The sequence below is a fragment of the Equus caballus genome, chromosome 26 (assembly GCF_041296265.1).
Source record: "Equus caballus isolate H_3958 breed thoroughbred chromosome 26, TB-T2T, whole genome shotgun sequence".
Lineage (NCBI taxonomy): Eukaryota > Metazoa > Chordata > Mammalia > Perissodactyla > Equidae > Equus > Equus caballus.
In genome coordinates this window covers 36,444,024-36,456,857 of record NC_091709.1, presented here as the reverse complement: position 1 = coordinate 36,456,857, position 12,834 = coordinate 36,444,024, and the positions used below count along the sequence as shown (strand labels likewise).

The 12,834-nt window shown below is 35.7% G+C and overlaps 1 protein-coding gene across 1 annotated transcript in view; it reads left to right on the top strand.

Annotated features, from left to right (window-relative positions):
• The window catches only part of PAXBP1 (PAX3 and PAX7 binding protein 1), a 35,795-nt gene that overhangs the window by 7,369 nt on the left and 15,592 nt on the right, over window positions 1-12,834 (top strand). The window contains exons 3-10 of the mRNA XM_023630046.2: window positions 480-656; window positions 1,718-1,939; window positions 2,493-2,596; window positions 3,667-3,884; window positions 4,393-4,582; window positions 8,303-8,426; window positions 11,838-11,937; window positions 12,025-12,140. Coding sequence (XP_023485814.2) covers window positions 480-656; window positions 1,718-1,939; window positions 2,493-2,596; window positions 3,667-3,884; window positions 4,393-4,582; window positions 8,303-8,426; window positions 11,838-11,937; window positions 12,025-12,140 — 1,251 coding nt within the window. The remainder of the gene's footprint in view (window positions 1-479; window positions 657-1,717; window positions 1,940-2,492; window positions 2,597-3,666; window positions 3,885-4,392; window positions 4,583-8,302; window positions 8,427-11,837; window positions 11,938-12,024; window positions 12,141-12,834) is intronic.

Below are 12,834 nucleotides of genomic sequence, written 5' to 3'. Positions count from 1 at the left end.
AATGGGTGACAAAGGGTTAAGAACTGAGAAGATATCCCATAAAGTGTTCATTACAGGGAGGTTTATCTAGTCTGTAAACTGTTTTTGATAGAAAGCTGCCTCGAATGGGCTTAGAGTGTAATAAAATACTGACGTGTAAAATGAGATAATGTTTCAAAGAGGTATGAACAGTTACCTATGAGAGTTTAGAGCAAGAAACAGATTAACTGTTTCTGATTAGTAAGTAAGTAAAATTTTGATGAAGTTAACTAAAGGTAGGATTGAGCAGGGTCTCAAATCCTCTATCCCCTCTGTTTTTACCTCCCAATTATGCATACTGTTGTATTTCATTTTCATACATCAGTGGTTTGAATTTTTTATAAACAGTTAAAAAATAGTTCAAGCTTTAATGAATTGAGCCTATATTTGAATAAAAAATGCCTTTTTAATTGATGGATTTTGTTTTAAATATATTTTAATTTCTTTTTTAAAAAATGTAGATGAACCGTCTTTGGACAAAACAGGACATGTTAAGGACACCAGTCAAGAAGATGGAGTTATCATCAGTGAACATGGTGAAGATGAGATGGATATGGAAAGCGAGAAGGAGGAAGAAAAGCCAAAGGCTGGCGGAGCTTTTTCAAATGCTTTATCTTCTTTGAATGTTCTCCGTCCAGGTGTGTACTTGAAATACTTATCAGAACTGAAGTAAGCCCTCAAGATGGGTCATCTGTAAAGATGGTTGTTAAGGAAGGCATTAGCTAAGTGGTGTTTCTTATGACATCCCTGTTTGAATCCAAGGTGTCCAGCAGGCGAGGAATGGCTTAGTAAATTAAGGTACATTTACATGATGGGATATTACATAGCTATTAAAATAACAGACAAGTAGCAAGACATTAATTTTTACTGTAGGTGAAAAGGTCAATTGATTGGATTATGTAGTAGATTATCCTTTATCTGTTCAGTGAATGTTGTTAAGCCATTAAAAATTATATTTATGCAAAACAACAATATGGAGAAAAGCTTATGTTTTGATATGAAGAAAAATTAGATACAGAATATATATTCAATATATTTAACAGGTGAACTGAGAACTATTTGCAAGAGAAATATACTGTAAATCTAGTAGTGTCTTTTAGGGTTGTGAGATTATGGGCATCTCTTTTATTTTTATCTGTTTTCTAGTTAAGTAATTTGATTTTATGACTTTTGTTTATTTCTTAAAAATGAAAAGAATTTAGTTAAAATAAAACTGTTTTGCTAGATCCCCCCATTATATATTTTTTCAGGTTCCTTATTGACTTTTAGTTTCCATTTAAACTAAATTAAAAGTAAATTAATTGGATTGCAGGTACAGTTTGGGAAGGGTGTGCCAGCAACTAACATTAGAATCTTGGTGAGATTGTTTTACCCTTCATATTTTCAAGAAAAGAGAAATTTTATGCTTTTTATTTTTGAGTGAGGAAGATTGGCCCTGAGCTAACATCTGTTACCAGTCTTCCTGGGTTTTTTCCCCTCCCCAAAGCCCCAGTACATAGTTGTAACTCATTCTAGTTCTTCTGTGTGGGAAGCCACCACAGCATGGCTTGATGAGCACTGTGTAGGTCCACGCCTGGGACCCGAACCAGCAAACCTTGGGCCACCAAAGTGGAGTGCACGAACTTTACTTGATCATGGGGCTAATAACTTTATAACCCTAATGCTGCCATATTTTATAACCCTTACCATTTGTTTCCAGGAGAAATTCCAGATGCAGCTTTTATACATGCTGCAAGGAAAAAGCGTCAAATGGCCCGAGAATTGGGAGATTTCACTCCTCATGATAGCGAGCCTGGTAAGGGCCGCCTTGTTAGAGAAGATGAGAATGATGCCAGCGATGATGAAGATGATGATGAGAAGCGCCGGATAGTTTTCTCTGTGAAAGAAAAGTCACAAAGACAAAAGATTGCTGAGGAAATAGGTAACTTGATTTAATGGGATAATAAGCCCATTACATTGCTATTAATTGTGATTTGATACCATAGTCAAATAAAAAGTACCTCCATTTATTTAACTATGTTTAATGTAGAGAACTGTTCTTGGGTACAAGCGTCTTGTTGGAATTTTTTGAAAACTATAGCAAGGTTGTGATAGCTCACGTTTATTGAGCACTTCTGTGTGGCCAGTGTTGTGTTAAGCACTTGGCATGCATAAATTTATATAATCGGCTCAACATTCTTAGGAGGCGTTAGGTTTAGTTCTTCCCTTTGTTGAGTTGATGTCAAGCTCACAGGCATTTGGAAATCTTTCTGAGGTTTTAATCATTTGTTGATATTGCCTTTTCCTTCAAAGGATACTATGTATAAGACAAGCAAAGTCAGGAGTGTCAAATGAGAGAGGAGATCATGATAGACATTTTAGTAAGATTGAGTTAATACCAATAGTTCTTAATTTTTGTGAAATAAGAGGATCACGTCTCTTCCCTCCCTGCTTCTCTCGTATTATTCACTCTTCTTTGCTGCTTCTGGCTACAGGTATTGAGGGGAGTGATGATGATGCTTTAGTAACTGGAGAGCAAGATGAAGAGCTCAGCCGATGGGAGCAGGAGCAGATAAGGAAAGGAATTAATATCCCTCAGGTAAGAACTAAAGAATTAAACTTCAAAAATGCAAAAGTAAATAAACCTTTTTTGCCTGTTAGAGTAAAAACGTACTGCATATTGAGCTGAGTCTTTGTCATTTATTCAAGTAACATAATTAAGAAAATTACATGGAGTTATGTATCCAATAAACTTTTAGAAGAATATTTTGCTTTTTACGGGTAGAATGATGGAAGAATCTCTAGGTTCTTGGATCACTTGCTTCTCAAAGTGGTCCTTGAACCAGCAGCATCAGCACTATCTGGGAGCTTGTTAGAAATGCAGGTTCTCACCCTCCTTCAACCTAGTGAATGAGGAGCTCTGAGGGGGCGCCCCGGCATCTTTTTGACGAGCCCTCCAGGTGATTCTGATGCACACTGAAGTTTGATAAACCTCTGTAGAGATAAAGTGTCTTTTTCCTGTATACCTTCATTTTTCTGACTTTAAAAAGTATTTTGTAGAAAATAGATTTCTCAGTAGTCTGAAAACTTATTGTAGATGAAAATGTCTTCCTAAATAGCTATAAAAATGTGTTTTTTAGAAGCAAGTAGTACAGTGGAAATGTTGTATGTAAACTATACGTGTGTCATGTATGTAAACTATTTTTGTTACTAGTGTTTTGACACAGAATTTTGCATGCGTTTGGGTTATGTTAAGAAAATACAGTTTAGCAGGGAAAGTCCTGGTCTCAGTGTCAGCAGTCTTAGGTGATAATCTCGGCTTATGTATTTATTCTGTGACCGTGGCAAGTCATTCATCCTCTTCCATTGATAAATTGGTGGCTTTGGATTATTTTTAATGTACCTTTCAACTTTAAACTTTTTTGACCTTCTGTTTTTCTGAAAATTATTATAAATGAATCCAGTTATTCCATAAGAGTTAGAACATTCATTCAGCCCTATTTTTATTTGATTTTGAAGAACTCTGCAATTATTTATTTTAATTACATGCTGATTGGAAAATGGGTATAATTTCTGCTGTTAGGGGTTTTTTTAAACCCTAAAGGCATGGGGTTATTATTTTCCGGATTTTAGCTACTAATTTTCATGTATGTCCCATTTCTTTTCTAGGTTCAAGCAAGTCAGCCCACTGAAGTGAATATGTACTACCAGAACACTTACCAGACAATGCCTTATGGTTCATCCTATGGCATTCCTTATAGTTATACAGCCTATGGATCATCTGATGCCAAATCTCAAAAAACAGATAATACAGTCCCTTTCAAAACTCCCAGTAATGAGATGACTCCCGTTACTATTGATTTGGTAAAGAAACAGCTTAAAGACAGGTAGGGCAGATCAACTTCTTAAAGACCTGTCCTCTAGCTTACTGTTCCCTCAGGCAACATGTAGTCTGGGGTAGCCAATGCAGGATATCGGCGAAGAAGATTCCCTGGCCCATCTTCAAAAGCTAAACAGAAGATGACTTCATACTTTGTTCTGCTACCTTCTTGGATTACTTCTGTGGAAGCCTCGAAAAGTTATAAAAAATGCCACTCCATGATCTTGTTGAAGACAGTTCTGAGTTTGTACCTCTTGGACTCTGAAAAAGTATAGTCAAGCTATGGGGGGCAAAGCAAAACAGTGAGATTTTGGTTAGCTCACCAAATAACTTTATATGAAGTCTGTAAACTGCCATTTCTTGAGAAAAAAGCGGTACAGATGAAAAGATGCCACTCCAAGTATTCTTATATTCTAATAGTGGAACTAAATGCATTATTATAATATTGCAAGAGTCTCTGACAGCATAGACTTTTGGATGTAAATGTGTTATATTTATCCTTTTGTGTTCTTAAGGTTGGACTCCATGAAAGAACTGCACAAAACAAATCGACAGCAGCATGAGAAGCATCTACAAAGCCGAGTGGACTCTACCAGGGCTATTGAAAGATTAGAAGGGTCTTCTGGGGGTATTGGTGAACGGTATAAATTTTTGCAAGAAATGCGAGGGTATGTCCAAGACTTGCTTGAGTGTTTCAGTGAAAAGGTAAGAATGTAAAAATATTAATCTCTTTGAATAAGGCAAAATTAGGGAGGTCTAGGTGGCCTTGTGTAGATCATTTCTGTATTTTTCAGAAATACACTGAATATCAGCTTTAGAAGTTTAGAATATCCATTGCATTCGACTTTAGAAGTGATGAAAAGTCATGCTTCATCTTCTTCACTTCATTAGCGGCATTCTATCTTGGGGGCAATATAGTGCCTTTGTTGACGACAAAAAAAGATAACTCAGAACACATTTAAATGAGACTTTGGCAGGTCCTGCCTTAATGTAGTGGTAGATTATTGGCCTGCCCTGAATTATTAGAATATAAGGGACTCATCTGATGGAATTGTCTTTCAGTCTAAACTTCTCTTTAAACTGTTTCTACAAGTAATTCCAAATATGCATAAAGTTGCAAATTTTTTATTAATTTTTATTTTTTACTCTAGATAAAGCTGGCTGTCATTGCTAATAATTTTCATCTAAGTAAGCCTATGCTTCATCCATTTCAGAAACCATTCATTGGCCATAATTTCTTTTAAGGTCTCATTTCTTCCAAGTTTATTTTTTTAGTATGATAGTCAGTTGGCACAACTTTTTGCATTCTATTGCACCATTTATTGTTTGCATTTTTAAAATTAGCTGCATACAGAATCCCTTTTCTTCTTAAATGACCTTTTAATTGATTTTCCTTCTTTGAGGTAAATGTATTGTTTGATGCATTGCTTTAAAAGCATTTGTGGACATTGCAGCTTTATCTTTTAAAAAAAATAAAATCATGGTGCTTTGAATATCCTGTCTTTAAAGTCATATAGGATTAGAAGACACATTTTCCCTTATTGGCTATGTGGATTAGCATAGAATCTGTAAGCATATGGTATGTTTAAATGATTATCTTAACTTTTTATTATCTCTGTTGATTACTTTAATACCCTAAAGCCAAAGGCTGGCAAAAGAACACTGCCAAACTGTATCTTTCTCGTGAATCTTAATGGTTCTAGCTGGTCTGTGGTGAGATGCAGGCTGAGACAGCATTCATCAGGTCCTCTCTGTAGAATTTATCCTCTTGATTTCTGGAGAAACAATTACAGTCTGAGCTATGGTATCTTGTGGCAGATGAGTGGCTTAGGGTGACAAGAACAGGAGTGGGAAAGAAACATAGGTTTGACTCTGTGCAGAGGGCTAGAGTCAAGATGGGAAGGGGACTTAAGTGTCAGAGCCAGTGGTTGTGTCCTTCCTGCTATTAAAGCCCTTTTGAGCCTATTGGGCATGATGGGAGCTGGTCTAATAACCTTTGTGACTAGAGAAAGGATCTTTGTCTTAAGTGATACTTTATAAGTGAGGTTTGTCCCTGTGTAGTTCTTTCTTGAAATATCTTGGCCTTTGCTTTGGAACTTACTTGAGTAAACTTACTCATAATTGCAAACTGAACTCTTAAGAAATATTGACAGTAATATTCAGCTGGATTATACCATGCTTGGGTTAGAGAGACTAGTAGACATCTAGTTCATATGGTTTTCAATTGCTGACTATTTTACAAACAATTAGTAGGGTACTTATCTTGCATTGATTACCCTGTTACTAGAGAAGTTTACTTCAGATTGTGCTAATATGGTTTCACAGAGTCACTTAGGTAAATGTTTTTGGAGCATATCTTCAACCTTATATATTATACAGTGACTACATTTTAATTAAAAGATCCCCTCCTTTAAAAATGAGTATTTTATTTCATTTTGACATTTTCCTACACGTTCAGTTTTTTTAAGAGACTGCTCCTGAGTTAATAATGTCATAACTTGTCATCTTGGAAATATTAAGGAACATTTAGATAGATTTGAATATTTGTTTCAGTTATACTACAAAAATATTGTTTCAGAGTAAGACCATAAAAAGATAAACATTCCTTTGTTTTTCCCTCTTTTGTTATAAAAGCTGAAGTGGTTTTGAACTTAGATTTTTAATTATTTGCAGATCATTTTAACTTTCCATTGTTTTGTTTCCCTATCGTCATCTTCCTTCTTGTGTTCTTCGCCTTAAATTTGGTCTTGCAATAATAATAGTCAATAACAGTTTTAAGTTTGGAGAGGGTAAAGAAATTGTCACTGTGCATACTCTTGTGATAAATCAGTATCGTTAAGAAACATGAATAAGAGCTGAAAATGTGTTTTAGGTCTTTTTGTCTCAATAGAATTTTCTCTGGGCTTTGTTAAAAGGCATTTCAGTTACCTAAACAGGAAAATTACGTTATCAGGATTTTAAGTAGAAATTGAATAATTCTGTCTCGTGCAACCTGAGGTGTGTAGCTCTTGCAGCAGAGGACTGTCAGCGGTGTCCAGGGCTCAAGGACTCCCGTTAGGCACATAGGTACATTTGTCTGCAGTCTTGCATGGTTTGAAAAAAAATGAGGGGGTGGTGAAGTGTAAGTTACAATGATAATGGCAGTAATTGCTTAGAAAATGGATTATAGCTCATTTTAAAGATAGTGTCTCTGGGCTCAGCTGTCAAAAATAATCAGTGCACATTTGGGGACATTGTTGCCCATGCTGTGGCATATTCAAGAAGAAAATTACTCCGTCAGTTTGACCTTCTGTAAACATTTGCTACTTTGCAATGGAATCGTGCAAGTGTATGAAATTGCTTTTATTACAGACATCTTTGTATTCCACCTGCCTTTTTTTGTTTTCCATTTGCAGTCTGTTCAGTTCAGGAAGCTGCTATAACACTTGGTGCCAGTATTCCCAAACTCTAAGTAGTAATGTGTTTTCCATTTGCACTAACCATCAGGAAACTAGAATTTCTGGTTTCCTCAGGTATGTGTAGTGGTCATTAGTGTTTTGTGAAAGTTTCATAGCATTTGGTTATAACATAAGGTATTTATAAAGAGAAAGTTTTCTGTTTTTTTCTTTCTAAATCAGGTCTCATTCTATAACCTTTTGTATTCCATATGAACCAAGTGAATGCTCAGCTATGGATAGTAACCTGGAAAAACTTATTGACTTTGTAAACTGACAATTCATGTGAAGAGTTTTATTATTTTATTACACAATAGGGAAAAATTTATTACATAATAGATCTTTCTGAGTTTGAGATGTATTGATTTTAGACAGGTTAGTGATAGCTAGAAATTTTATTTGCCTTATTAATGTAAATAAATGCAGTTTACATTTAAAATGTATAATAAAGCTACAAAATAGTGTAAGGTTACTGTAAGGTACTTGGTGCAAAGGAGTGGCAGGGCAATTTAAGTGTCCAAAATTGGTCAGTTAGCAGACCCCTGTTCTTAATAGAACTGTGCGTATTTTTGATATCATACAGCAATAATGGTTTATTTTAAACTACAAAAATTGTGAGGGAGAGATCATGCTGCTGGAAAACTAAAAATGGACTTTAAAAAACTTCCAAGTACTTTATTCTAAAAGAAAAGCACTAAAATTTTTGACATTTCTTTACTTGCTCTCTTTACTAATATTGAAGTGTTAAGTTTCCTAACCAAACTTTTGCTCCAATAACTAGGCACTGGACATTATAGCTCTGTGTATGGATTAAGAGAAGAAGTGATGTTTCCTAAACATCGTAAAACTGAATTGTGCTTGTGTCCCAAAGGGAATTCATGATCATGATCCGTAGAGGGTACTTTTTCAGAAATCCGGAAATAGTATGGAACCCTCAAATAAGGAAGCAGCTGAGGAGTTTGGTGTTACGGAGTGTGTTGTATTTTTACAGGTGCCACTGATTAATGAACTTGAATCAGCAATACATCAGCTGTACAAACAGCGAGCTTCCCGCCTTGTCCAAAGACGACAAGATGATATTAAAGATGAATCTTCGGAGTTTTCAAGCCATTCAAGTCAGTCCATCTTGAAGGTTTTTATTATTCATTAAACAACCTTGTTTACTTAGTACAGCCTAATTGAAAATTAGAGATCTCAGAGCGTTGTTTTTTTTTTTTAAAGAAATAAATTTCCCTGCTCTTGTGTCAGGTAGATCTAAAAATTATAACAGCATGTACTTGGATTGTGTTTAAGAATATATAGCTTCTCAAAGGAGCTCAAAAACATGTACTAATATTCTATCAATCTTATTCTTCTTTGGGTGTATTTTTTCATTCTTTAGAGTTTAGACAAAGACCACTATCTCTTTGGCCCTAGATGATTTCCCCACCATTTCCATCCTGTTCATAACACCACTACAAATGCTATTGTTGACCACAATGAAAGATTTTGAGTTTAGGGACTGGGGAATTTTGGGGGGTGGGGGGGGTTATTATATAACAAGTGATACAACTCCAAGGTTAGGGGACTAATTTTTAGCTTCACCCCTTGGATAAGGCAAAATTTTTTGTATTTAAAAATTTTTTCTATTTTCTAGTTTGCCTTATATATTGGGTTTTTTAGTAAGTCAACTGATGCCTGCAATTCTTGAAATTTTAGTGAAAAAATTTAGAAATTGAATTTATATTCTTTTCATTATGATGTATATGGAAAACCAAAATTAATTGGAAACCTCTTATTAACTAGTTTAGTTAAGATGCTTTAATCAGACCTTTTAAACCATTTAATTCCATTTTTCCATTGCCCTTCATATTCTTGGGTGCCCTAATAGGAATTTTCCTAGCATGGATTTCTTGTGGCTTCTTTTGTCATCTCTTTGTTCCCTATGTCAGCAGTTGTCAAATAGAAGTGTCTATCAGAATTACCCATGGTATTATTTAAAATGCAGATTTCCTGGTCCTATCCCCAGAGATTCTGTCTAGGTCCTGGATAGTGTCCAGTAATCTGCATGTTAAACAGCCACCCTGGATGATCCAAGTGCAAAGGGCCCTAGTGTTATTCTTTCTGAAAACCATCCTTTGTCATTCAGGGTGTCCTCTAAATTAGATAGACATTGGATCCCTGAGAAGGCATCCTCCTGTATGTTGGATGGGTTTTGGAGCACCGTAAAGAGATGGTAATGTGGCCCTCAGAGCTGATTCTGACTCAGACGTGAGCCATAAGAATGGCTTTGACCTCCTCTTGTTGCCACAAAAGCTTAAATTGGATTATTGCTGTATTGGGCAGGCACCTAAATGACTAATGCATCCCTCCCAGATCACTTTTGATCCAGACAGAACCAGATTTCTGGGGCAGATTACAGGTAACCATTATACCTATGAAGCGAAGTAATTTCCTTTTAAGTTAAATGGTTTATGTGAGCTATGCATCTTATCAAGTACTTTTCTTGCCCATAATCTGTTCTTTATAATTTGAAGCTATTTACTTACTGTGGAATTCAAATAAGGGGTGAATGATGTATGTTAATTAGACTGAGATTTGGAAAGAAATCGAAAGATAATGAGAAAGTGAAAAATACTGCCCTAGAGGGAGTATTCATTAATTGCCAAAGATTTGAGGAAAATTACTTGGGACACTGAAGTATCAATTCTATTTCTGATCTCTTTTTAAAGAAACAAAAAAGCCTGAAATCCATCTGTTCAGATTTATAAACACCACAATTACTGCATATAGTTCTTACAGAATTGAAGGAGGCTGTCACTTGAGTTATCTACTCATATCTCCCTCAATGCGTATTTTATAAAATCTATAAACATAGCATCGTTGTAAATCTTTATTAGAGTAATAAATATTCTTTAAAATATTTCGGTAATGAAAGATCCCTCTTAAAGAGACAGGAGTCATTTCTGTTTGGGATTTTTTAGTTAATTCATCTATGGTGTGTAGTGAACCCACAGTTGAGGTAGGGCTGGGGCATTTTTCTTATTTACTCTACTAACCTTTCTTCATAATTAGTGAACTCTGGAACAATCTTACTTCCTAATATCTGAGCTGTTGTGAAATAGGAATGAAAAACTCAGTAAGAAAGTCAATTTTTAAAAATAGTAGTGTCTAGGATAGTTAGGCTACACTGAAGTAGAGAGCTACTTTTTGGTTTTATCTTTTCTGTTGCTGCTATTGGTGACACATTTCTGATACCAGGGAACAAATATGCCAAAGGCTTAAAGTGATGTCTTTCATTTTGCATGTGATTTCCCCCCTCCTGTCTCTTGGGTTGTTTGATTGCCATTTCTACCTCATATATTACAGAATATCTTTATAGTGTGGAACTGAAATATAGAAATCAGGGAAGTATTGCAGACAGATGTTTTCCCCACTCCTCCTTCTACCCTAGGCAAGAGACTAGAGGACTCTTCTCTGGAGAAAGAGAATGGGTCCAGAGAAAAGACCCTGAGACACTAACATCTGGGGGCCCCCAACGCAAGAGTTGACTTTCTACCCAGTAATGTGACGGAGATGCCTTTGTTAGACAAATCCTACCTGTTGTCCACAGAATTTCCAGTCTTGTTGTTATGTATGAGGTAGTTAATGATCATCAGAGAGTCCAACACAAGCAATGGAACCAGAGGGACTGAGGGAACAAAGACAAGGCAGGTGGCAGAAGAAAATTTAAAACGTCATTGATATTCTCAGGGGGATAACAGAGGGTATCCGACACATAACACAAGTAGAGGATGCTATAGAAAAGGAACGTTCTAAGAACAAGAACCTTTATGTCTTGGAAACTGAAAATATGGTAACTGAAATAGAAATTTAAATAGGAAAGTTAGAAGCTAAAGCTAGAAAATTGTCCTAAAAAGTTAAAAAAGAGAGAGAAAATAGGGAAAAGAAGAAATAAAGAAGTTGTGCTTTGAAAGAGTAGTGTTTGAGAAAACATAAGGTGGTCATACTCGGATATGATTTTCAGTCTACATGTTGATTCTGCCCTTAAACATAGTAATAGAGAATAAATTTCTACAAAGCAAAATTAGAATAAAATAGATTAGTAAATGCAACAAAGCTTTTTTCTCATCCTCCTTGTGTTTCTTTGCTGTCATTTCATATCATTCAGCATGTGATGCTCAAGTTCTTCTTCCTTAAAAAAATAATCTATTGTTTTTCTCTTTGAACAGGTAATTTAGATTTTTAATTTTTGGTCATCATGATAGCATAAACTAGTTCTGTTACTTAGAGTAAAACCTGATTAAACTCAGTTGCCTTTGTGTAGGGTTGTTGAACTCTCCGTTAATTTTTCTATTCCTTTTCATGGGAGCATGGAATAATAGTGAGATTTGCTCTAAACTAGCAAACTGTCTGGTTTACCACTGACTGCAGAATCCTGCTGTTGAGATTAGCAAGCAGTCCGTCATTATGGCTTATTCTGTGCAAACTCTTTCCTCAAGGTTGTTGAAGGAAGGCTTTTAATTTTAACCATTATTGTTTTACAGATAAAGCTTTGATGGCACCAAATCTTGATTCCTTTGGACGAGATCGGGCACTGTATCAAGAGCATGCAAAACGTCGGATTGCAGAACGGGAGGCCAGGAGGTAATTCTAAAAATGCTGTCTTTTGGTTGGTTTGTGAAGGGAGCAATGTCTTTGTTGTGGTTTGCGAACTTGACGTTTGTTGTTTAGGACTCGTCGTAGACAAGCCAGAGAGCAAACCGGTAAGATGGCAGATCACCTTGAAGGCCTTTCCAGTGATGATGAAGAAACTTCTACAGATATTACAAATTTCAATCTGGAAAAAGGTTAGACACTTATTTGGAAATGAAATTTATTGTCAATTTGGTTTCTACTTAGATGTGGTTTTTACCATGAAATAATTTGAAGTTTCATGGCGTCTGCATTAGAACTAGGCACCTTTTTCTTCATTGTTAAAACTTACACTCATTTTTATTAATAAATACCTTGATAGTTCTCAGAAATAGTGGTAACACCTTGTCGTGGGGTTTATTTAGTATTCACATAGTAAATGACATTATTCTTAAGCGTTGTAGAATTTTAAGTGACAGATGTGTCGGATTCCAAGGGCAGCCCTGATGCAGCCTGTCCGGTCTGGAAAAGTAAAACTTGGCAGTAGGACACTCAGCCCTGAAGGAAATTCCTGATTTTGGGAGTCCCCACTAATTTCAACCAAGAGAATTAGTTGGTACTGTTATGTGCCAGGCATTTCCAGAAGGATCCCCAAATAAAAGTCTTCATTTTCCACTGTTGGCTATAATTATTTGGAATTATATTGGTTGCAAGCCATTTGGAACTTAGTCGGAGAAACTTATTTTTCTCCCACTTTTTAGAGTGAACATTTCTAAACATACAGAAAATTTGAAAGAGTGGCACAGTGATCACTCATGTATCTATCACGCAGATTCAACAATTCTACCATCATTTAACCAAGTTTGCCTTAACTCTATATATCGATATGTGTGCCTTTTGCTGAACCGT